We start from the raw sequence: 26,274 nt of genomic DNA on the forward strand, positions 1-26,274 counted from the left end.
CTCAGAGCAAACATCGCATCTGTGGTGCTCTTTCTTGGCATGAAACCATATTGCTGCCCACTAATCATCACCTCACTTCTTAACCTAGCTTCCACTACTCTTTCCCATAACTTCATGCTGTGGCTCATCAATTTTATTCCCCTGTAGTTACTGCAGTCCTGCACATCCCCCGTATTCTTAAATATCGGCACCAGTACTCTTCTTCTCCACTCCTCAGGCATCTTCTCACTTTCCAAGATTCCATTAAACAATCTGGTTAAAAACTCCACTGCCATCTCTCCTAAACACCTCCATGCTTCCATAGGTATGTCATCTGGACCAACGGCCTTTCCATTCTTCATTCTCTTCATAGCTGTCCTTACGTCCTCCTTGCTAATCAGTTGCACTTCCCGATTCACTATCTCCACATCATCCAACCTCTTCTCTCTCTCGTTCTCTTCATTCATCAGCCTCTCAACGTACTCTTTTCATCTGCTCAACACACTCTCCTCGTTTGTGAGTACGTTTCCATCTTTATCCTTTATCACCCTAACCTGCTGCACATCTTTCCCAGCTCGGTCCATCTGTCTAGCCAATCAGTACAGGTCCTTTTCTCCCTCCTTAGTGTCCAACCTCTCATACAACTCATCATATGCTTTTTTTTTAGCCTTCACCACCTCTCTCTTCACCTTGTGCCTTATCTCCTTGTACTCTTGACTACTTTCTGCATCTCTCTGACTATCCCACTTCTTCTTTGCCATCCTCTCCCTCTGTATACTCTCCTGTATTTCCTCATTCCACACCAGGTTTCCTTTTCCTCCTTCCACTTTCCAGATGTCACACCAAGCACCCTTCTTGCTGTCACCCTTACTACATCTGCTGTAGTTTTCCCAGCTGTCTGGTAACTCTTCACTGCCACCCAGTGCCTGTCTCACCTCCTCCCTAAACTCAACCTTGCAGTCTTCCTTTTTCAACTTCCACCATTTGATCCTTGGCTCTGCCTTCACTCTCTTCCTTTTCTTGATCTCCAACGTCATCCTACCATCCTATCACCATCCTAGGCTGCTTAACTAAACTTTCCCCTGCCACCACTTTGCAGTCTTCAATCTCCTTCAGATCAACTCTTCTGCATAGGATGTAATCTACCTGTGTGCATCTTCTTCCACTCTTGTACGTAACCCAATGTTCCTCCCTCTTCTTAAAATACGTACTCACCACAGCCATGTCCATCCTTTTGGCAAAATCCACTATCCTCTGACCTTCTTCATTCCTCTCCTTGACACCATACCTACCCATCACCTCCTCATCTTCCCTGTTCCCTTCACCAACATGCCCATTGAAATCCACTTCAATCACCACTTTCTGTCTCTTGGGTACACTGTTCAACACTTCATCCAACTCACTCCAAAAATCTTCTTTCTCACCCATTGCACACCTAACTTGCGGTGCATATGCACTAACAACATTCATCATCACACCTCCAATTTCCAGCTTCATAATCATTACTCTGCCTGACACTCTTTTCACCTCCAAAACACTCTGGACATACTGTTCCTTCAGAATAACTCCTACCCCATTTCTCCTCCCATCCACACCATGATAGAACAATTTGAATCCACCTCCAATCCACCTGGCCTTACTCCCCTTCCATTTAGTCTCTTGCACGCACAATATATCAACCTTCCTTCTCTCCATCATATCTTCTAACTCTCTCCCCTTACCAGTCATACTGCCAACATTCAAAGTTCCTACCCTCAGTTCCACTCTCTTTACTTTCCTCCTCTCCTCCTGCCTCCGGACACGTCTCCCCCCTCTTCTTCTCCTTCGGCCAACAGTAGCTCAATTTCCGCCAGCACCCTGGTGGCGGTCGTTGTTAACCCGGGGCTCGACCGGTCCGGTATGGAAATTTGTATTTTTGTCCGCATATTGATTTGGCAAAATTTTACACCGGATGCCCTTCCTGATGTAACCCTTTCTATTTATCCGGGCTTGGGACCGGCACAAAGAAACACACTGGTTTGTGCATCCATCCATCCATCCATTTTCCAACCCACTGAATCCGAACACAGGGTCACGGGGGTCTGCTGGAGCCAATCCCAGCCAACACAGGGTACAAGGCAGGAACCAATCCCGGGCAGGGTGCCAACCCACCGCAGGACACACACAAACACACCCACACACCAAGCACACACTAGGGCCAATTTAGAATCGCCAATCCACCTAACCAGCATGTCTTTGGACTGTGGGAGGAAACCGGAGTGCCCGGAGGAAACCCACGCAGACACGGGGAGAACATGCAAACTCCACGCAGGGAGGACCCGGGAAGCGAACCCGGGTCCCCAGGTCTCCCAACTGCGAGGCAGCAGCGCTACCCACTGCGCCACCGTGCCGCCGGTTTGTGCATCCACATGCAAATATTGAGAAAAGGCGCTGAAGGTAAATGTAGGGCAAAAGATTGCAAATATTTGTTCTATTACCTGTCTTTGACAGGTAGCATAGCTAGTGTATCTAATAATTGCCATAGTATTGTGCCTCTTGGTACCTAGAATAATGTCATTAAACTTCAAAACCACAAAAATAACATATTTAACCCAGACACACATTAAAGAAGGCTAAGATTACAGGGAAAACACAGATTAGTAAATAGCAAATGGAATGACTAAACAAGAAAAACCTATTGCCCCACTGGGCCTTACTAAGCAGGCATCGTACTGATGTCACACAAGCGGGACTTTTCCACTCCCCCACCTTACAAAATCACAATAAAGCCCTCACACCTTCTGCCTCTCCCTTGTTCTTTGTTTTCAGGTTGTAATTTCTCTTACCATTATGATCATAAAATTTTTTGTTTTTTGTGGACTTAACAAACCTTTGTTTGTAACTTCATTTTTGAGTGCTTCAAAAGCAGTTTAAAATAGTTTTTATCATATTGTAGTTGCAGGATGTATCCTCCATAAAAGTATAACACATGCACTCTCTTTTTTGTTTACTGGCTAGATTGAAATGACACCTTTTATCAGCTAACTAAAAAGATTACAATATGCAAACTTTCGAGGCAACTCAGGCCCCTTCTTCTGGCAAGATGCAACAAATTGAACATGTATTGGGATGCCGCACAAAAATCAGTCTGCTTGACAAGCGAACAGTGCAGTGCACAATACCTACGCAATCATGATGAACACTGTCCCCCTTTCGTGGTTGCACTGCCATGTGCCACACTCTGTCTAGTAGAAATTGTTGAAGTTTTGAGTTATGTAGTCTGAGGTTTTGTGTCATGCCATCTTTAATTTTATTCTCCTTTTATTCTGAGGCTGTGTATTTCATTTTAATGTTACATTTGTTGTTACAGTATGACTATTCTACACTGATACCAACATTTTTTTACACTTAAGACTAACAAAGCAGAAGAGAGACATCATTTATTTTGCTTAATTTACAATGGCAGCATCTGCCACCTGTTGGGTCAAAGACTTCAAAAGAATTTCAGTATTGGCAGTTCCTAAAAAGATTTAGACAATTATAGTTGATTTTGCCCTTTTCCAGGATCTCCCATTTTTTTCTTTTTCTCACATTAATTATTGGTCATTTAAAACATTGTCCAGAAGATTTGCTCCCTGCTTATGAGCCTTTTGCTCAATTCACCTTCTAACTCTATACCCAAGTTGTCACTGACAACTGCAGCATTTCAACTTGTGCCAAAAAGACAAAATTGCAATGTTCTTACTGTGGATATTTTGTTGAAAAATCTCAGCAGACTGTGCTGCAAGGTGTTCAGACAATCTTCAGTGAGGGTGTTTTGAGCTGTAGACCAGGGGTCCTCAATCATAGTCCTGGAGGGCTGCAGTGGCTGCAGGTTTTTGTTCTAACCCGGTTGCTTAATTAGAAAGCAATTCTTGCCAATAATTTAATTTCATAGCTTGTTAGTGCTTTAACACTGCTATGTCAGGTAATTCTCATACCTTAGATTTTCTTCCCCTTTCTAAGGATATCATCCAAATGATTTGAAGGCTCAAATGGATGAGTAATTCTCAGTCCTTCACTTTCCTTCCAAGTATTTAATTAAACCCAATAATGCATGATAAATACACACAGGTGTAAATGGTAACAAGTTATATGGAGAAATGCTGGTCATTTGCATGTTATTGCTAATTAGGAGCCATTAAAAACCAAGAAAACAGCCGTTTAAGACTAAAATAAGCAATAAGGATTCAAAATCTTAATGAGAAAGACAACTAAAGTGAAGCAGAATTGTTACTTGAACAATAAGTGCTTCTTATTAAACAATTGGGTTGGAGCAAAAACCTGCAGCCACTGCGGCCCTCCAGGACTGTGATTGAGGACCCCTGCTATAGACCATTTAAGAAGAAAAGGTCTACAGCTCAAAATCAGTTTACTGAAGCTTGTCTTAACAGCTTTCTGTGTAAAGTTCAGACATATTTTCTTTTTGTCTCATAGTATAATGCATTATAATCTTGGGTGAGTATGACTAGCTAGTTTGTAAATCAGAAGCTCCAAACATGGTGAAAGGCCTCCACAATGAACCACAAAAGCAGGATATAACCTTCACTGATCTTCTTCTTGACAAGCAATCCCCAAACAGATACCTGCAGGCTGCATCCTAAGACGACTTAATAATGGGGAGCTTTAAAAGTTCAAAAATGCAACCAAGTCCTAGATGAGGACAGTAAAACTCTTGCTTGCTAACAAAAGGCAACAATTGAAAGTTTATTACCAAGACAAGAGAGAAATAGAAAAATTTTCAAAATATCAAAAAGGATGCGTCTAAAAGGCAATCCATGGCAAGCAAATTCCAAAATCACAATCCAAAAAGCAGCATCCAAAGACAGAAGCAATTAAACCCAAAAAACCAGAGACATCAAGAAAAAAAAAACTGCTTGCTAGAGACTCCTTTCCACAGTCAAAGAACCACTTCAGGATCCTTCTTTCTGAGCAACGTTTAAAGCCAGAAGGAGGGGCCAGCAGCAGTGATGTCAGGGTGCACCCGGCTCTAGGGGTTCTATCAGTGCTGAAATGTTTGTACTCTGGGTCTTGTATGTGTGTGTGCATGACTTTAGCTTAAAGGTGCATAAGAGTAAATCAGTCCATGAATCTACTGACCCCCCCCCCCGCCCCCCTTACCCCACAGTAATACACAATTCCACCCAGGGCTGCTTCATAGCTGGGTCACCATGTTACACCATCCTCTAGATGCGTTTGGTGACTTTTCTTCCCTGAAAGGCCTTTGAAATGAACAGTATGTAGCAAATTTCTGGACACCTATCAGTTTGGGAATACTGTATGCTGTTCTCCAGTCATTCCAGTTTCTTGTTTAGAGGGTCAGGCACCATTAGCTTGAGGTGGGTGGCATGCTCTAAACTGTGCTGAAGGAACTTTGCAGTCTTCCTGCTATTGTCTCACACTTGGGACACACAGTGGATTTAATACACGGGGCCATTTGCAGTAACAAGGTACACCACTCAGTGTTGGCTACTGCCATGCACACTTGTGTGCACAGGGTATCTCAGTGTTATGGTATGGATTTCTCTTTCTCAGTGAGGACATTGACAGGCTTAACCCCCGTCTTTGCCTCTGATGCTTCTGCTCTGGACAACAACATAAAACATGAAATTACCATACTACAGTGGACATTGGAATTAATAAAACCACAGTATCTGACACCCTGCCAAATACTTTTACTTTATTCTCGACACATCTAATCTTCAGATATTTGACGGATTTACACACACACAGAGAATTCGGAAAATAACTTTATTATTCACAATGTAATATACAAACAAAAAGACAAAAACTCAACTGACAGGTCAGTTATGGGGCCCCAATATGACCCTGAAATTCAATTCATGCAGATGCATAGCTTAATCTAAGAAAGATTCTCTGATGGTTCAGTATTTGAAATCTGACAGGTACACAGTCAAACACGTACACAGCATTTTTAAAAGATTCAGTGATTTATGTCTGTACTTAAGAAGAAATAATGCTGGAAAAATGTTCCGTTTTCGACAGCACACACTGAGGACAGCAGGTCTTTCAATAGTGACATCCAGTGACTGGCCAGCTCTTACCAATCACATCCACACATGACACCTGACTGTCAAAAAATCAAGTAGGCTGTTTTCAGACAGGTGCCCTCCAAATGGAAAATGGAGTTGCAATGGTGTTAGCAGACAGTAGGCAAAGCAGCAAACTCACTGAGGTAATTATATGATGTACCTCAGTAAATCAATCTCAAAAGCAACACAAACAGTACATGTTGCAAGAGCCAATCTTAGAAAGTTAATGTTAATTTTAAATTCATTTAAGTATTACCTTGATTTGAATAGTATCAAGGTTTAGCATAGCTAAAAATTCAAGTTTATTCTCTGTAAGCTAACTTGTCAATGGAATATTCTTAATACTCTGCTATATTTCTGGTGTGTCAATAGAATGATCTCAGATTGTTAGAAAGACAGTTAGATTGGAAGATGAAGTGTTGGACAGATTAGATTTACAGTTATAGAGGCATATAAGTTTCTGACTGTATGTCCTGTGTGGCGGACGGCTGGGGCTCATGCCCAGTTGGGGCACCTGGAAGATAGAAGGACCAGGAGAGGAGCAGTACCTCCCATGGAACACGAGAAGGCAGCCACCCTGGTGGGTGTTAGGGCCACAGGAACAGCACTTGGAAGCTCAACCTTTTGGGGACCCAAGACCAAGACCAGGGGGTGCCTGGATGGCTCAGAAGTCATGGTATGCAGCACTTCCGCCACACCAGGAGTGCTTCCAGGTGCCCAGGCAGCACTTCCGCCACACCAGGAATTGCTGCAGTAAGGTCATCAGGGAGCACCTGGAGCACATCCGGGTGCATTATAAAAGGGGCCACCTCACTGAGTCGGGTGGAAGAGGACGGAGCTTGCAAAGAGTGGAGTAGAGGCGGCAATAAAGAGAAAAAGAGAAAGGACTGTGAGTTATTTGTGGTGATTTGTGCATGGTGTGTGAAGTGCAAAGGACTGTAATGAACTGAAAATAAAAAGTGTGAATTCGTGTAAGTGTGTCTGTCTGTGCTGGGTTAAGCGCTGGTATAGCGTCATCTACTGTCACACCTGATATATGTCATAATGTATATTTGGTACACTATATTAATGATAACATAAAGAAACTTAAGGAGAAGTAATTAAGATACTCAATCCTTAAACAGAAACATCATAGACAATGATTTTTTTGTGTGCATTATCAATTTTTGTATTAATGGTTTGCTTTGATTTTCACTAACACCTTTAAAACAAAGACACTTAAGACCATGTGACTTTTTTTGTATACATGTCCCACTAAATTCACAACACTTTCTATTAGCTGCCTTTGGAACTATTTTGGAAACCCTTAACAAACACAGCTACACACATATACACACTTACTTGAGCAAATAACACCGTTAACGGAAGTCCAGTTTATAAACCAATCGCCTAAAAGTTGGTGCTTTTTGAATTTTTTCTTGCTTACAAAAAAAGGGCATAACATGTAAACCAGATGAATTCAAAATTAGGAAAATTAATCGCAATGGACAGGACAGTGCCAGTGCTTGTCTCTGGGGATGGGTAAACGTGGTAGACTCTTTATCAGTGACCAATTTCTAGAATAGACCAGTTTTACAGGAAAACACCAGAGAGGACGTCTTGACTGAACAGAGCAAGAAAGGAAATTGTTTTTACTGTTTAGACTCTTTTATTAAAGTGGGCTCTAGGTTGCTCTCTCAAAGTTATAGGATACAATTTCAAGACGTCATTGCTGGAACTTTCATGAATTCAGTCCTGAGCCATAACATACCAATGATTATCTCCAGTCAAGGTGCTCACTAAACATCCTCCTGGTGGGCTATTGCTTGTGTCCTCTCAGGTTCCAACAAGTTTGTAACTTCTGTAAGTTTACATGCTGCCTCCCAATATGAGTCAGCTGACCAGTTGTATGATCCCCTTTAGAGGTAAGTGGTTCATATATTAATGCGTATTTCCTGAGCATCGCTAGTTGAAAATAAACTCTTGAGCAGATCTGACCTTGCTTGATTCCAGTGCTTCGTCATCGGTACCAGCCCAAGAGACTAACGAACACGTTCAATTCAGTACCCCTCTTGTGACCTCTTACTGGTTACACTGACTCTGGGAGGTTTTTTTATTCTAACATCTCTCTAATCGCAGCATTCCTCCACAGGATTATAATTCCTTATTGATTAGTCCACAGATGTTTGCATTCTCCAAAAGGTAATTAGCATGCAAAGCACAACACTTTTAAAAAGGAACCATGCTCCTCTAATGTTAACAACCCCAAGATGTCATCTAGCATTATGAAATCTCCTCTTGTATACATACAGTGGGATTTTTTTCTGCAATTAATTGACAAAAGACACATACAGGTTTTCAGCCTTGGTACTTGTTATGCCTTGTGAAACTGCCAATCTACTATGCCAATATATAAATTGCCAATATAAAATTTAATAAACACTTTGTAGGTTTCACTTCAGCTCTATTATGCAAAAAAGACACTTTTAATAAATATGTAAATCACAGTGCCCTTAAATTCAGAGGTCAAATTGTCTGCTATTTGAATATTATGTCTAGTCCTGAATTAGTCTGTGTAAGTATTGTCTCAGTAATTCTTATTACTGCATGTTCACCAATCATACGGTTTATATCAGCAATCACATGGCTAGTGAAAGTCTTCCAATGAGTGGAAAGACCCTGAAATGTGCAGGCCCCTCCAGGAGAACCAATGCCACAACTGAGGTGTTTCATATTCATAGTAAGTGTCCTCATTTGAGAAGTGGACGAATGAGTGAAAGTCAAGCATGCACGGTAATTGGAACAGAAGCACAAGGGCAGCTCCATCTTCTTCAGTCAGAAATGTTCGCATTGCTTGACTCAGGATCTTCTCCATCTCTTTCCTAGTGAAAACAGTTAAGACTGTTAGAGAATAATAAAAACTTTAATAGAAAGGTAGGGGTCATACCACATTTTATTTTATGCTGAGCCAAAAGATTATATTAACTTAGAGCTTGTTATTTATCTAATTATGGCACATAATCCTGTTATTTAAAGAAAGAAAGTATCCATACAGTATGTGTTTTTCTCATTTCAAAATCTGTTGAAGACACGCAGAATTTGAAGCAGATGTGGGTTCTCTAGAAACTATATGTAGTTTACATTTGATTAAATAATATCTGAGTCAGAATTTGAAATTGAAAAATCATGGTTTGAATATAGCAAAACCTGGAATTAAAAGTATTCAAGATGAGAGGTTCAAATCCTTCTGCTTCATCACTTGACCTGCATGTGCTGTTGAATTGTATAGATCATGTACACTTAGCATTACAATGAAGTCATACTTGACTGATAAGCTTCTATATAAAAAGGAGGTGGAGGAGGTGGTTGGGAACATGCAGACTGTTCCAAAATGCCACTCCTAAAAAATGAATTGCTGTTTGCACTTCATTATTTTACACTTTGTATTTTTTATAAGATTGTAATTTAATTTTACATTTTATTGTTAAGATGCATATAATCAGGGTGGAATTATGTCATAATGGTAAGAAATGCTTCTTCAATTACTGAATGCGACAAACAGTATGGACTGAAGCATATTTTTCAAAATCCCTTTGGCATAATTGTAATAGACCGGGCTTTTGGAACCCAAACGCTTTTTAAGTTTCTAATTGCATGTCACTTTTCAATTTACAACTAATTTTCCAGCATGAAGTTTATCTTAAAAAGATGTAATTAAGCAAGACATCATCTTCCTTTGCATGTTGTTTTGGTTCTGATTTCTGTTATTAAATTATAAATAGTATTTAAATTAAAAATCTAAAATCACAAATTCGGGTTTCTGTTCCTTTAATACTTTTTTTTTTAAACTTGATTTTTCCCATTACCAGGTGCCATGAAGCCAGAATCAATTTTGACAACTTTAGGCAGACTGAACTTGTTTTGTATTTTTGTATAGAACAATTTTAGGCCTCATTAAACCAAGTTCTGAACTAAACAATATTCTGCTAGTGGACACTGTCATGATTTGCTTAAGTTAATTACATTTTTGGTCAAATTATTGAAGTTTCTCTTAGGGATTAACAAAGTATTTCTAAATCTAATCTAAATTTGACAAATGAGAGGAGACCATTAGGTCCATTTGTTGCTCATTTGTTCAGCTAAAAGTTGTCCCAATATTTTATCTAGATTCTTCTTAAAGGTTGTCAATGTTTCTGCTTCAACTTCATGCCTCAGTTGTTTGTTTCAGATTCCCTCAATTATGTATAAAGAAGTGCTTCTCGGCTTCAGTCCTAAATGCACTTCCCCTTAATTTCTATTGATGTCCTCCAGTATGTGATTCCCCCTTAAGCTGAATGAATTCTGCTGGCTCTAATTTATCAACTTCTTTGAGGATTTTGAAGATCTGGAATAGATCTCCATGCAGCAACCTCTACTCAGGACTAAACACGTTTAATTTTCTGAGAATCTCGGACTGCAACATGTCCTTAAGTCCAGGGGGTGTATCTGGAACATATATGTTCATGTACAGTATGTAGACAATATGATTGAACTTCTTCTATTGCTGTTTCAGAACTTGTTCTATATAAAAATAAATTAGTTAAAAACTATGACGGTCACTGCAGACACAAAACCCCTAATACACCCTTTTGTTGTATAGATCAATGTTCATTGCCAAGTATTGTGAATTAACTTACACATTTGAAAATGAAACCAGTAAATACATTACAATAAAATGTATTGAGTGCACCATTAAGCCTGTGAATAATGCCACTTTATTTGCCACTTACGTCCCTTCCCGTTTGCTGATCCTTCTTTAACAGAGTGTGAAATTCCTCTTGGATACATTCTGTGAGATGTTTTAATCTGTGAAATTCTCTCTCCCGCTTTTTCTTTTCCTTATAAAAAGAAAACACACAAAGTAACTTGTTCACTACCTGCATTGCTTCTTAAAAGGCTGGATCAAATCATGCTTTTCATTTTTTATTTTTGACTAAAATCACATCCACAAAAAAAAAATATTTACAGTTGACAGTCTGGTGGGAAAAATTATCAAAAGGAAATCATATAAAGTCACAACAGCAGATGCTAATATCAATGTGTAAATATGCACCTTACTCTATAATACACCAAAGCTACAAGAGGAACAAATATTTGATGGAGTTTCAACAAAACTAAAGCTGAGAGGAACGTGGATGGAAAACTCACTTAAAGCAAAATACACCTTCACAAATCAGTCACTGTTACTTTTTAAACAGTACATCAGATGTCATAAAGCAGCAGATGGCCAGAGGAAGTTCAGATAAAATGAAATTAGTAAAACAGTGAAAACATAAGCTGTAGGGTGGCAACATGATGTATATTGATTAGCACATATGAGTAAGAATTTCATTGTACTTTATCCATGTAACAATAATAATAAACAAGTATACAAAACTCATCTTTCAATAACAAATCAAACAGACAACTCCCCAAGTGCATGTGAGGTCTAATGGAGACCTTTGTTTCAAATTAAATTAATCATATAAAGTGCATATCAATTATCCTCTGCTTGTTTCAGATGGACAACACAACAAAGATAAACAATTCATAAAAACGCAAGTGTAAATCATCTTAATGTACTGTATGCTTATTGATTTGAAAGGAAGATTGCAGTGGAGCTCAGCAAGACTTGGCATTATGTTTCTTTTCTCCTCGAGTTTGTTTATTTCTAGTTCTATCACACACTGAGTATCAATGCAGCAAAATGTTACATAAATACAAATACACACATATATTGAGAAAATTCACATATACCAAACAACATTACAAGCTGTTGAACTTTGAGAAGGAACTTGATTTTTCAAATGTATAGCTTTAAAGCACAGACAGGCTTAATATTTTAAGACTCTTTGGGGACTGGGGAAGACTGACAAACCAGGCCACAAGGATACTTTGTTACCTAGTGATCCTTGGACTTTGCAGCTCCTCTCAATACTGCTAATTCTGCATCCCATACTCATAATCAATAAGGTGACATTATTACTACTAATACCTCTCTGCTCTGTGGTGTTCTTCACTTTGCTGTATTTTATAGCAAAAAACAATGGATACATTCTAATGAAGGAATGATTTTAAGTTTGTCCCTGTGAATTTACAGTACGTAATATATAACCCGCTTAATTCAATTTAAGGTACATTTTAGAAACTTTTGTCATGCTTCTGATATGTTTTTTTTTTAAATGCTAGAAATTTTTTCTTGTGGTCGGTTAATATTTTATTATGATTTTTAATAACAGAGGACTCAAATATATTGTGTTCTTTAACATTTTTGTTTGAGCTTTGCTGATTTTACTATCGCTATATTTTGAATTTCACATCAATTTTTTTTTATTAAAGCTGTTATTTTGCCACAATATAATGTAATGATAGATAGATCAAACTTTATTTGTCCAGAGGGGAAAGTCTAGTTATGTGTTGATGTGTTGCTAGCTATTGTGGTCACCAGAAGTGATGGCTGGTGATGTTATTAACTCAATAATATAAAGGTCAGAATGGCATGTGGCACACTGTCCAAGAGTGTGGATAAAAAATTTCAGTTAGTCAGTGATTTATTGACTGTTTCTCTGATAAATCTGATTACATACATTTCAACTCTCTTTTTCCAACTATCAATATTGAATTTTGTAGAGGACTTTATTTAAGAGAGATCCTCTGGCTTTCAGCACATACTTGCTCTTGGTTTTGGTTGCATATGCATCTCCTGGTTCCTAATAACTTCTAAAAAAATTGCTGCATTGTTTTATATCTAAACACTTTTCAAATGACAGAAAAAAAAACTAAGGAAAATAAGAATCAGGCAGTGCTTCCCAAACTCGGTCCTGAGGACCCCCTGTGGCTGCAGGTTTTTGTTCCAACCTGCTTATTTTTTTAATTGAACTCCTAGACTAATTAAGTGAACTGATATTTCCCAAGTTCTGTGTTTAGGGAAAAATATAGAAATTGGAAAACTAAGTTTGCTATATATATATATATATATATATATATATATATATATATATATATATATATATATATATATATATATATATATATAAAAATGTAAAAAGCAGCTTTATAGGAATAATGTATTTTTTTTCTTTTGAACAGTATTTTCATCTTGATTTTCATTTTACTTTTCTAGGTCTTCTAATTGTTTAATTAATCCATTATTTACTAATTAGTAGGTCTGACTCTAAAGTAGTTGCAGCCTTTGATTATTGAGTGTTGTTTGCCAGCGTGTCTGATCTGCTCATTTTAAATTGTCATTATTAAGATACAACGAAGGGGGAAAAATTGCACAGAGAAAGGGCAAAGTATAATGAAATCAACAAAACAGATTTAAGCATTTAAATCTATAGCAAAAGAAGAAATATTTCTAAATGTCCTATAAAAGTAAAAATCACGCTGCTATGCTTTTCTGAATGTCGAATAAAAGAAAGAAAAAAACCAGCTAATTAAATGAGATCAGTGCTGTCAGGTGTTGTCACTGATTAGGAATCTGGTTAGAACAAAAACCTGCAGACACAGGGGGTCCCCTAGGACCGTGTTTGGGAAACACTGGTTTATACTATTAAGTTTGATTAGTTTGACCCCAAAAATAAAAACACATTTTTATTTAAGTTTCAGTTATAGTGTTTATCTCTGTTTATCACTAATATCCAGGGAATAAACATTTTGTTTAATACTGCTTTTTTCATTGTGTGTGGTCTCCTTTTAAGCAATGTAATTAACTTGTGTATATTTAATGCAGTGTAACAGTATTTTTATTCAGGATACTCAGTGATGTTTGACAGATGATGACATCCTAATATTTATTTAAGAAACTAGGGGGCTTTGCCCCCTGCTCACTTCGCTCACCAACCCCCGTGTTTGGTTTTCTGGATACAAACTTCTAAGATTTTTTTTTTTTTCTTTGAATTGTTGCTATTTCATTAGTTTCACTTTTATTTCAGAACTTCTGTAAAAACAATATTTGTAATCTTGTGAGTCCCAATATGCTGAATCTTTTTAATGAGGTCAGGACAGGTTTCTCTGTTTGGAATTTCAGCACAGACAAAACGATCTACATCATCAGCAGTTAATAATTTTTTTTTACAAAGTAAAAAAGTAAGTAGAGTTCTGCATTGGACTCCTGTCTGTAAAGTTGTGCTATTTTCCTCTCACAGTTCCAAAAGTACATGGGGTTACCAAGGTGATACCCCAGCTTTTGTCTAGGTTTTTGTACAAGGGCTAGACAGAACGTTTTTGACTCCTGGGGTAAATGTAGCTTTTTAAATAAGCAGACAGATAAATATATATACATGAACAAAGTAACCAATAAATGCATGTGCGGTAAACTCTGTTTTTTTTTTAAATTCTCAAGATTCTTTATTTGCCACATGCATAGTTATACAGACGGATAAGCGGAAGACGATGGATGGATGGATGGATAGTTATACAGAACATCCATCCATCCATTTTCCAACCCGCTGAATACGAACACAGGGTCACGGGGGTCTGCTGGAGCCAATCCCAGCCAACATAGGGCACAAGGCAGGGAACCAATCCCGGGCAGGGTGCCAACCCACCGCAGGACACACACAAACACACCCACACACCAAGCACACACTAGGGCCAATTTAGAATCACCAATCCACCTAACCTGCATGTCTTTGGACTGTGGGAGGAAACCGGACAACACACCGTGAAATGCATCCTGATCCGCTTATCAAAAACTGTGCAAAGTTAGAAGAATATCAGTTAGATTAACAAAAAGTCATAGATTGAAAGGTAATAGTATAGTAGAACATAATAAATAAGTACAATTATGTGAATAAAGTAGAATTAAGTGTTAAGGTGCAATAATAGTAATTATTGTGCAAAACCAAAGTTAGACTGGTAGATAGATAGATAGATAGATAGATAGATAGATACTTGCATAGTTAAATGAGGCAGTTTGTTTGTTTGCGCTACTGCGATCTTTACTTTCTTTTTTTATATTTTCTAATTTTCCTACTTTCATATCCTTTAACTTTCTCCACATGTGTATAGCGCCGTTTTTTTTTTTTTTTGAGCCTTTCTAACTTCCCTGGTTTCATAGTCTCTGACCTGCTCTGCATGTGTTTAGCGCCAACGTTTGTAAACGTCTTTAAAAGTTCTACTTTCTTTTACTTATTGTCTTTTAATTCTGACCCGGATTGGACGTGCTTTTTTTTAATTCCACTTGTTCCGGGCTGATAATTACTTTCCTTATTTTCTGAATTTGCACCTCGATCATTCTTTTTTGCTCTTTTTTCTGTCCAACACATTTGAGTCTCTTTTCTACGCGCTGCTCTCTTCTTCGTTTAGATGTCGACATTTAATTTATAACGTACTGCCCTTATACGCTTTATATGTGTTGAGGGCCCTGGATCTGTGTGTGCTCAAATCCTTCACAAGACTGAATGTTTTGCTGCCTATTGTCCTATTTGATAGATTGTAAGTAGGGCGTGTCTTTGCTCTCGCGGGTCTTTAAAATGTCTTACGAGATTATCACGTATCGTAGCCTTGCATTTGCTTTCCATTCCAGGATTTTCTTTTATATATAGAGAGACAAAAATGTGCACCGAATATAAACTTTCTCATAACCTGAACATTCACAATTCAGTGTCTAAAGAAATGAATGCAGACTGCAGACAAAAGCAAAATCATATATATTTGTACTTTCAGTCAGTGCCGAAGAAAGCAGCGACAACAGAAGCAATAGAGCAATATCTACCGACTGCAGAATGTCGGTTGGCTGAAAGAGTCCAGAACTTCTGCAATGCTTTACCAGATAGCCCTATCCATTAATAAGAGTTTCAGGTTTGAAAGTGAAGAGCTAGGCTTCAGGATCAAATGTGATATTTTATGAAGTGTTAGAGTGAGAGAGAACAGAATTGCACATTTCATAAAAAGTCAGAAAGCAATGACAGGCTGGGAATTGCTAACTAAGCTGTGATTGCCATTTAAAGTGCATTGAAAAATCCATGTGGAGGCATTGTTTATTTTGCATTAAAAAGGACCTGAGAGCAAAGAAATTAAAAATTAGCTCATTCTTTGAGTTGAAAACAATAAGAACAAAGAAGCTGTTAAACAAAATTGGAAAATCAGCCTAAATCAAAAGCTGTTTTTTATTAACATTTTGGTGTAAGAGAGACTTACCAATGTTATCACCTCCAGTTCTTCATTAAGGTCCCTTATCACATTGCCCTGTTTAAGAACTTGATGCTTTAAGTTGACATAAATGTCATCAAGCCTGACAAAAAATGAAAATTACAGAAATCAATATAATTAGTTCCCACTCAGTTCCCGCCACGTAAAAGTATACTTAACATGTTTTTCATATCAATTCTAAGTGTGTGTTTTTTCTCCCTTATATATGATGCCATTTTTGCAAATGTATTGCCTTATGTTTTCAGATCTTTTTTGGTTTTATACAACAAATGCTGTACATACAAGAAAATATGTACATATTAGATTGCCTAGAACTTAGAAAATTATTTATCTATTTATTTAAGTTAGCCACTGAAGAAAGCTTTGTCACTGCACTAAGAAATACACAAGCTTGAAAAAAAGGCAATATAAAGTAGGTAGTGATCAAAAATGATCAGCAAAAAGAAAACACATGCTATATAATACTTAAAGAACACATTTGTCTAGATCACTTTATTGCATTTTGAGAAAATGACTTTGATAAGCAGAGTTCAGGATGACTATGAAAGTTTAACACAACTAAATACACATTTACTGAGTTCATTTGGTGTTTCAAGCTTCAGAAGATGACTAATACTTTGCCCTCTTGTGTCTTATTTCTTAATGCAGGTGATAAGTCCTTTGACACAGTCCCTGGCATATCTCATGCTGGTGCTAGTGGAAAGACTTTCAGAAAATGAAAAAAGAATGGAGCAAAGAGGCAATGCTAAAGTTCATTTTTGGGATGTAATTGGTCAAGTAACTGATGTTCATTGGAGAAATATGCAGTAATGATATAACTCAAGTTTTATATAGACAATTTACTGCAGCATTATTTTTTGATAAAACGTTTATCTTTTGGATTAAAATGACTGAACATAAGGTGTTTCTTGAATTCATTAACACGGTTTCAATAATAATACACTTTTATCAAATACTCATTTTTGTAGTCTGAAAAGAACACTTCATTGCCTGTTCTATGGCCTTCTTGGGATGCAAAACTAACTCTCGGGTATCTCAGTCTCTCGTATGTCAGTTCCAATGTCACTAAGACTTTGGGAAGAGAAACTGTCTTCAAAAACATAAAACATGTGATTCTCATCTTATCTTATGCTTTGACTGATGTTAGGCAACCAGAAGCCACATTAGATTCATATTGTAAAAGAAAGCAACAAAATTTTAAAAGCGGTTTCTAGCACCACCAACCTATTTTCTGCACAGATCTTAAGACTATAGAGCCGTTAGGAAGGAGTGCTAACTACTGTGCTATTGCCAGCACCAAAAAGCTCTTCTATTTCTACCATTTGTTGCATGTCTGCCTAACATTCTGTATGCCAAGAACCATGCAGAAATGTCTCCTCCTTTCTGTGATTTTCCTGCCAATTAACTTTGGGTTCTGACTACATAATGGGAAATGTGGACTATAAAAAAATGAATGGATGGCCTTAAGAGTATATTGCCAGTCTTATACTCTGTAATGTCATCTCACTGGAGAGTGGCACCATTATGGATGTTGGCCCCACATTCAAGTAAGAACTCCAGTGTATTGTGCATGCATGACAATGCTACTACTACTACAAAAATACTTGTTTTGTCTTTGATTAGCACGCACTCAGAATTCTAAATCTGCTGCTTCAAGAAAAGTTTAGTGAATTTAAGTTTACATTTCAACTCTGGGGCGGCACGGTGGCGAAGTGGTAGCGCTGCTGCCTCACAGTAAAGAGACCTGGGTTCGCATCCCGGGTCCTCCCTGTGTAGAGTTTGCATGTTCTCCCCGTGTTTGCGTGGGTTTTCCCTGGGTGCTCAGATTTCCGCCCACAGTCCAAAGGCATGCAGGTTAGGTGCATTGGCGATCCTAAAATTGTCCTTGGTGTGTGTGTGTGTGTGTGACCTGCGGTGGGCTGGCGCCCTGCCCAGGGATTTGTTCCTGCCTTGCGCCATGTGCTGGCTGGGATTGGATCCGGCAGACCCCCGTGACCCTGTGTTAGGATATAGTGGGTTGGAGACTGACTGATTTCAGCTCTGAATGAGCCCACTGTATGCTGTCTGTTCAGTTTTACACAAAGGGTGTTCAGCCATTCTAATTAAAAAAAGAATGAAGGGGAAAGCACTTTAGGACAATAACTATAAAATACTGATGAGTTGTTCTGAAACCGAGTAAATGAATATTAATAAATGACTACACTAAGCTTATTCAATTACTGAACATAAAGAAACAAAAAAAAAAAACATGTCAAACAAGTTGTCAGAATCAGAAACGAAATAAAAACCTGCAGTCCCTGATTCTGCAGTTTGCCTTAACATGACATGTGCTAAATCTGCATTTTCTGTGCAGGATTCAAAACAAAAGTAGAAATAAATAACATACAGTATGGCCTCATCCATTTTTTGCTGCAGTATAATTTTCATTTGCTCCAGACTCATATTCTCATAGATGGCCTCTTGCATATTCACATTCTTCTGTTCACTTAGCCTTTCACACTGTTTTCTAGAGCTTGATTCTGTGAAAGAATGCTGCTCGAGATGCTCAGCCTGGCCACTTGAACCAACTTGCTCATTGCCTGCCTGTTTGCTTTGGCTTTCTTCCAGTAGCCTGTCAGGGTCAGCTGACTCCTACAACAGAGTGTTTGTTCAATTTCAAAAATTTACCTGAATGTAACAATTAAATTAAAACTAATGGTACGAGATCCTTTTAACACAAGTACATGTAAAATTATAAAGAACAAAACTGTCACTCTCTATATTTATATAACAGTTACATCCTTTGAACAACAGTACATTTCATCAAATTTGAAACTAGATCAAGTTTTTAAATCTTTTAAATTATCTACCATAGAGGTTATACTTTACAGTTATGATAAAGATATAGGGAGTATTAACAGACTCCCAGTTTTTAGAAATGTATTTTACATAATCTGAGACAGCACTGGAAGCAAGAACTTTCTGTTAGAGGGTGAATAGAAGCCAGCTCTACATAAAATATTCTCTCTCAATCTCTCAGACACATGGTCTAATTTAACTCATAAATGTGTATATCGCATTCATCTCTTGACTCAGGGGAATGCACTGAGAGCCACATAGAGTTCGACTATTTTCACTTTCATCCTTGATCAAGAAGACTGCAGCCAATAAAGGAAACTGTGAGGTCTCCTCAGCCCTACCTCCTCACTAGCCTCTTTTAGTCCACCCACTACATTAATGGTCTAGCATTAGCCATTTGTCATCAGCTGTTGACCAGCCCAGAGACCAGGAGCATCCCAGTTGTCACTGCCTGCTCTATTCTTTCTAAACCATACCGAACATCAATAAATTAGGTAGCCTGTGGCACCCCAAACCTACTCAACATTGTCTTGGTTTGCTTCCCAGATATATACAGCCTTTATTTAAAGAGCACTTTTCTATATAAAACTTTACATGTACAGAATGCGCTGTCATTTTCTTCCTTGAAGGTCATACAGTGTGTCAGACATAGGCACAGATGTTGCTGCTTAGCATAGTGAATGAATATCCTTTTAAAAAAATGAAGATCCATTAGGTGGCTTGCTTACTTCATTTTCCATTTCCTGACGTTTCTGTACCAGATCTGGAAATTCTTCGAGGATGCACTCTGTGAGGTGTTTTAAGTTTTGAGTTTTCATTTCTAACATTCTTGTTTCCTGATCAAAAACAAGGACACACACAGCAACACATGTAGTGAGTTATTTAGATCTTCTGTCTGTTCCCTAAAATTCACGAACCATAAAAACATTTTAGCATTGCATTACTTACCTCCTCACATGAAAAAATTATTTTTGTTCAGTTGTCTTTGTATCTATTATATCTAACAGGTTTATCAAACCATAATAATTTCAATATTTCTTCTCCTAGGCTATATACATTTCTCTGCATTGGTTTACTACCACAGAATATAAAGTTTGGCGATTTCCCGCAAATAGCAACACTCAGGTAAAGCCTTCAATGCCACATGCATTCCCTTTCAATACTCACACTCAGGCGTGCTTATGATTGTGCTTGGGGTTTGCCATTTTGGTGTTATCTGAAGCTTTACTAAGCTATAATAAATTCCAACCTTAATACACTCTTGGATTTCCAGTAGTGATTAGTAACTAAGCCAGCCAACTTTGTCCTCTAGTTTGTAGTTTTTACTTGAATCTTTGTCATGCCATTTTTGCTCTGGTTTGCTACAGTCATATTTAGGCACTTTATATGTAACTGTGTGATTGCTTGTTCTTATTTTTGTTTTTTTAAGCATTTGGTCACTATTTTTACAGCCATATTGCCTTATCCTCCATCTTAGTCCGACAGCAAAAATTCATCTGATGGCATTGTCTTTATTTTAGAGTGCAGAAAGGTGATAAACATCTGTCAGGGAGCAGGCTAGGTATGTGCCAACAAGACACTTCCAACTTCCAGACATTTCCAAAGCAGCATATAAAAGATATTACGGAACAAGTAAGTGGTGTGAGGTACAGGAAAGGTCAAAACACTGATGCCTACAAATCTGTAACTATAGTGGAGAAAACAATGATGGTCACGTAACCACTGAGAATTTAAACAGACCAAAGGAATTACAACATATTAGGTTGACTTGTAGGATAAGCAAAATCTCACATTCAGGTAACTGCAACGAACTTGAAGTGAGATGTTGCATAGAGCACAGCAAAAGTTCAAATGGGAAATTACTTCTAAGCAAACAGCAAATTCACATACACATTCAATTGAGAATTACACATTTAAAGAAATCAGTATAAAGTGTAAGAATTCTACCTCCATATTCCTTGATATTGTGTCTCTGAGTTGCTTCATTTCCTTCTCCTGCTTACTGAGTTCAGACTCGATACAAACATATGAGTCCTGAAGTCTGTAAAGAACAGAGAGAATAAGGAAGTTGATCATCACCAGGACATTCACATTTGAATATACAATCCTGCTCTGCTTTCTTTGATTTATGTTTATTTTTGCTCTAATGTAATATCTCTGTCATAATGTGGTTAATGTAACAGGCATTCGTGTTTGTGCACTCCCAATATGTTGTGCAATGGTTACCACAGCCCTTATAGCATGGGCATATTTATTTGGTCATCTCTTGAGGTATGAAACTGTACTCCTGACCTGTGATTTCAAAATTTTGCTGCTCCCTCTGCCTATTCAGTACCCTAGGTCAGTGATTAAATACTTTTTTTAATCTATATTTTTTTTTACTTGAAAGGTATACAAAAGTATCAATTGTTGAAAGACATAAAAGAAGTAACAGGATTTAGAAAGAGATAAACCAGATAAACAGAATTATAACCTGCCAGCGCCCTCCCATCTCTTCTCCTTCCGTCTGACCTTTTACCATACCAAATTGGAACAAAACTAAAAGGTAACATAAGGCATCACTGTGCCTCCCTGTTAAAGCACCCTCGCTCCAGAAAACAGACAGAAGAACAAAATACAAGAATATCAGAGGGCACCCAGCAGGTATTATAGCTTTATACCAATGAAGCAATATACTCCCAATGTAAGAGGGTCTTATCAAAACAACCATTTATGTGTGCTGCTAACAGCTCTAGCATACTTAAATTGATAAAGGGAGACTACTAAGCATTAAACGTGGACCTACCTTGATTCTTCCACCTAGACACCAGCAAGATTTGGCAGCAACTTAACATAAAGTATCTATCTATCTATCTATCTATCTATCTATCTATCTATCTATCTATCTATCTATCTATCTATCTATCTATCTATCTATCTATCTATCTATCTATCTATCTAAAGTAATAACTTGCTGATGAAAAATAGGCAAAAAGAGGGCAGAGAAAAGTAAAAAAAAAAAAAAAAACAACAAAAAAAAAACAACAGTGGCAGCATAAAAGGAGAACAATTACTGGAGACCAACTACAGGAAGACAGTCCCAGGACGTGTGGAAGAAAGTTCCCAAAGTGTTAAGAGAACAAAGTTTACAGAGCGGGTCAGAATCTAGGCCAAGTAAAGAACATAATCTAGGAATAAAATAAGAATTGTGAATAAAATGCTTATTTTATTAAAAAAATAGAGTTGGGGTAGTACATCTGCACAAAGAATCAGATGAAGGAAGCTTAAAAGCCCATTTCAACATTATAGGGACCGCACAAAGCCGGTACCATGCAGAAAGACATTCATAGAAGAAACTGACTTAACAGGACAGACCGAAGAGGCAGGAAAGTTGTACAGAGGATGCACAGGTAACAGAGAAAAAAGACAAATTTCCAAACGTCCTGAGGACAAATCTGAGCTGTAGATAAAAGACAAATGAGAAAGATGAAATGAAAAATTTTAAGCAAAGAAACTGGAATGTAATAAACCCAGACTCATCATACATGTCCCTCAACATTTGAATTCCCAGGGAGATGCAGCTCAGAGACAACACTGGATGACCTCCAAAAAGTGGTGCTTTATTAAAAAATATCAGCACGCTGAAATACTAACATGGAGCTGTCCAAATTCATTTTTCAGTACTCCAAAATATCTGAAGGGCATATGAAACTATCGGGCCAAATATATTCAGTAATGAAATACTTTATAATCATGATGTCTGCTTTTTAATTACTTCTCCTGGAAACCAAGCTGTACTGCTGCTGAAAGAATTCTAATCAAGTCACACAACATGCTTAATAAATAGACTGTATGGACACAGTTTATGTCTGTCTATCTATCACAGAATATAACCAGTCAGGTAATGTCTAGAATTTACATTATATGTCCAAAATTATTCAGACACCTGTTTGTCCAACATTACTAGTAAAAGCAAAGGTAGTAACAATATTTCCTTAGTCAAACTCTTTGCAACTGTAAAAACTTCTAGGAAAACTTTCCACTATTGGAACATTGCTGCAATGATTTAATTCCATTCAGCCCCAAGAGCATTTAGTGAGGCCAAGCACTAATGTTGGGCACTTAAGTCTGGCTCACAAGCAGCACTTCACTTCATCCCATGGGTGTTTCCAATTCACACTTACCAAACAATTTCTGCATGGTCCTTACTTTTGCACAGTGCATTATCATGCTACCACAGTAAAAGACATTCAGTCAGTCATTGTCCAAACCGCTATATCATAACACAGGGTCACGGGGGTCTGCTGGAGCCAATCATTCCCACAAATTTTTGCTACAAAGTAGGAAACACAGAATTGTCTGGAATGTTCTTGTATGGTTTAGTGTTACATTTTGACACCACTAGAACAAGCGGGCCTAGCCTTAACCAATACAATCATCCCCAGACTATGCTGCCTCCTCCACCATACTTTACAGCTGACATTAGGCATTGAGATATTTGCCGTTCTCCAGGCTTTTTGCCAAATCCAGGCTCACCCATAAGATGACCAACAAATAAAGCATGTTCCATCACTCCAGACCACGCATTTTCACTACTCCAGTGTACAACAGTGGTGAGCTTTACACCACTCTACCAAAGCTTGGCATTGTGCATGGCAATGTTAAGCTTGACTATAGCTGTTTGGCCATGGAAACCAATGCTATTTAAATCAAGATGAACAGCTTTTGTGCTGACGTTGCTTTCCGATGCAGTTGTGAGTTCCATAGTGATGAATTGCACACCCAAACAGGCCCGTCACTTTGAGGATGAGCTGTTACAGCTCCCAAACATGTTTGCTTCACAAAAATGTCACTTACATTTGATAGGGTATCTGTAGCAGTGCCATGCCATGTTGAAAGTGAATCGAGCCCTTCATAATGACCTTGTCTACTGCTAGTATTGTTATGCTGTGGTAAATACACAGTTGTGCATGCAACTCAACACTTGTGCCAGCAGAAGGTGTTCTTTATATTACTAAATACAGATGGTTTTGGCAATATAGTGTAGTCAATCTCTATTACAGGAGGCTGTAAGACATTTTTTTTTGACATTTCAAAAAAATGTATAATTGGTTGCATTTCAGTAATTTTATTTGTAAATGATGTTATTTTCAGGGCACATTCTATTGAAATAATGATTGTTTTGGACTGCTTTGGCGTTGCTACCAGTTTTGGTTCCAGCTAGAATATGGAGCATGTTCTCCCCATTTTCAGGGTATTTCATTTTGTACACACTCACAAAAACACAGTTCTAGGATAAACAGATTACATACATTAAATTGTTTTCATCTGCTGCTGCAAGTAAAATCCTCATCTCCTCTATGCTCTGGTGGCAACTCACATCTTCCGCTTGGGTGTTCTCATGCTCATTCTATTCAAATGAAAAACATATTTTGGAAAAATTGAGAACATAAAATTGAAGCAGAGTAATCTACAAACATTTTTTTTCGAAACATTCTAAATTCAATTAAATTCTAATTCAAAGATTCACATTTTACTCCATTGCTCCAAAAGCTGAAAACATATCTAATGTTTGGAACTAACCCAGAGTAGAAACAGGCCTCACACATTTTTTCAAGAATATTCTAGTGAAAGCCTGCTACATGGAGACCATGGACTGTGTAAAGCCCAAAAACAGACTTGCAGACCTCACTGTAAGGAAATGTATGGGTCAACCATGAGGCCTGACGATCCTTAGCCTATCCCAGAAATGTCAGTCACATAGCAGTTTATGACTCAGAACCTCTCACACATAACAAGCTAGTCACCACATCATTGGGATAGAAAAGGGTAACCTGACTATGTGGAAACAAACTGTGCAGAAACACAGGAGATATGAAGACTGTACACAGAGGAATGAAAAATTTAGGGGTTGGCTTTTAATATAATGAAAAAATTATTCACCGATGATGCCATGCCAGTTAGCACAAAATGTAGTGTTTTTGCCTAGTCATGCATTCAGTTTCTTCAGATTGTCTAGGAACTCCTTACGAATAGCAGACACTTGTGAAAAGCACCTTGTTTATTTGGAGAAACTATATGAGACTGGGTAGGTACCACTTGAGCAACCAAGGGTTCAGACAGGCATCTTTCCAAATTGTCTGCCCAGGCCTAATCCACTTAATATTTTTCCTTAAATATTTATGACATAAAATAAATTTTAATTGAAAAGTATATTATTTCTTGGCCTTCCATTACATATTTGTAATATTAAAGTGGATATATTTTAAATTCACCCACTGCATTAGAAACTAATGCCAAGAACCTTTGGTCATGATAATCCTGTTAACTCTTTTATAACTGCAGGATATCAACATAATAAAATGTGATGAAGATGGTTGATTGTTTATGTGTGAACATAAACAGGCACCAGATGCCTTGCAACCCTGTTCAGGATAAATGGGTCTGGAAAATGGATGGAAAGCATGAAAAAGATGCAACACTGAGCCACTACTGACATGGAAGTTCTCTGAAAGAACACCTTAAAACTCATCATACCATTGTCAAGAAGGCAGAATCCAGTGCCCCATGCCATATTTCAGAAAGATCTCCAAAACGCTTTCTCTCTAGCACCATGATTAGAAAGTAGAACTAACTGACCTCAAAACTTCTGTCTTACTTACCTGCAAAATCCCAAAACACACTTGTAGCAACTTAGCAGCATTGCAAAACCCAGTCCAATTCCTCAAACACTTAAAATATGTCTGGCTTTTAAGTATATTAGCGTACCAACATGAAGGTACAGCTGACAAATGTGCAGAAATTGTGTGATGCTTGTTATGTTTGCAATATGTACATTTTACGACAGTGTGTTCTTGTTGGCCGTAAAGTGTTTGAGGTTAGAGGGTGAGTGTCTAATGGGGTTGGTGGATCGGAAATAAACGCCTTTCTGAGACAAAATGCACCTGTACGCTCTCGCATTGTATGCAGCATTTTGGCGACGAGGATGGCTGAATTTTCACTTCTGCCACCTTATCCATTCCTTTCCCTGCCTGGAGAGCCTCCAGTGCCTTGGTCCCGCTGGCTGGAGTCTTTTGAAACTTACCTCTTGGCTCTTGATTTGCAAAATGTAAGTGATGCGCGCAAAAGAGCTTTGCTCCTACACTGTCTAAGAACGGAGGGACAGCGAATGTTTAAGACTTTGGGGAACGCAGCCACATACTCCGCTGCTCTGACTCTCCTGGAGACGCACTTCTCCTGCTCGCAAAGTGTTATC

At 38.0% G+C, this 26,274-nt stretch overlaps 1 protein-coding gene across 3 annotated transcripts; it reads right to left on the reverse strand.

Moving 5' to 3' along the window:
* Positions 1-7,080: 7,080 nt before the first annotated feature.
* LOC127526021 (uncharacterized) lies at positions 7,081-24,488 on the reverse strand. Of its 3 annotated transcripts, none has more exons than XM_051919854.1 (7): positions 24,332-24,488; positions 20,988-21,081; positions 19,769-19,876; positions 18,589-18,833; positions 16,191-16,284; positions 10,799-10,906; positions 7,081-8,911 (listed from the first exon to the last, which is right to left on the reverse strand). In XM_051919854.1, exons 1-7 carry the CDS (start codon positions 24,370-24,372, stop codon positions 8,861-8,863), a joined length of 741 nt encoding a protein of 246 aa, XP_051775814.1. In that variant the 5' UTR covers positions 24,373-24,488; the 3' UTR covers positions 7,081-8,860. The 3 variants fall into 3 exon arrangements, with proteins under 3 accessions (XP_051775814.1, XP_051775815.1, XP_051775816.1); XM_051919855.1 differs by lacking the exon at positions 24,332-24,488 and adding an exon at positions 21,826-21,887; XM_051919856.1 differs by lacking the exon at positions 19,769-19,876 and having other exon boundaries at positions 24,332-24,487.
* Between the last annotated feature and the right edge of the window lie 1,786 nt (positions 24,489-26,274).

Source organism: Erpetoichthys calabaricus, chromosome 16 (genome assembly GCF_900747795.2).
Source record: "Erpetoichthys calabaricus chromosome 16, fErpCal1.3, whole genome shotgun sequence".
Taxonomy (NCBI): Eukaryota; Metazoa; Chordata; class Cladistia; order Polypteriformes; family Polypteridae; genus Erpetoichthys; species Erpetoichthys calabaricus.

Bases quoted from the DNA above. Each gene is read 5' to 3' on its own strand.
- LOC127526021 (XM_051919854.1), bottom strand. From the start codon at position 24,372: ATGAGGATTTTACTTGCAGCAGCAGATGAAAACAATTTAAT. The intron at 18,834-19,768 runs GTAAGCAAGCCA...ACTCTGTTGTAG, and splicing joins GTCAGGAAATGGAAAATGAA to GAGTCAGCTGACCCTGACAG. The intron at 16,285-18,588 runs GTATGTTATTTA...ATTTTTTGTCAG, and splicing joins AAAATGGATGAGGCCATACT to GCTTGATGACATTTATGTCA.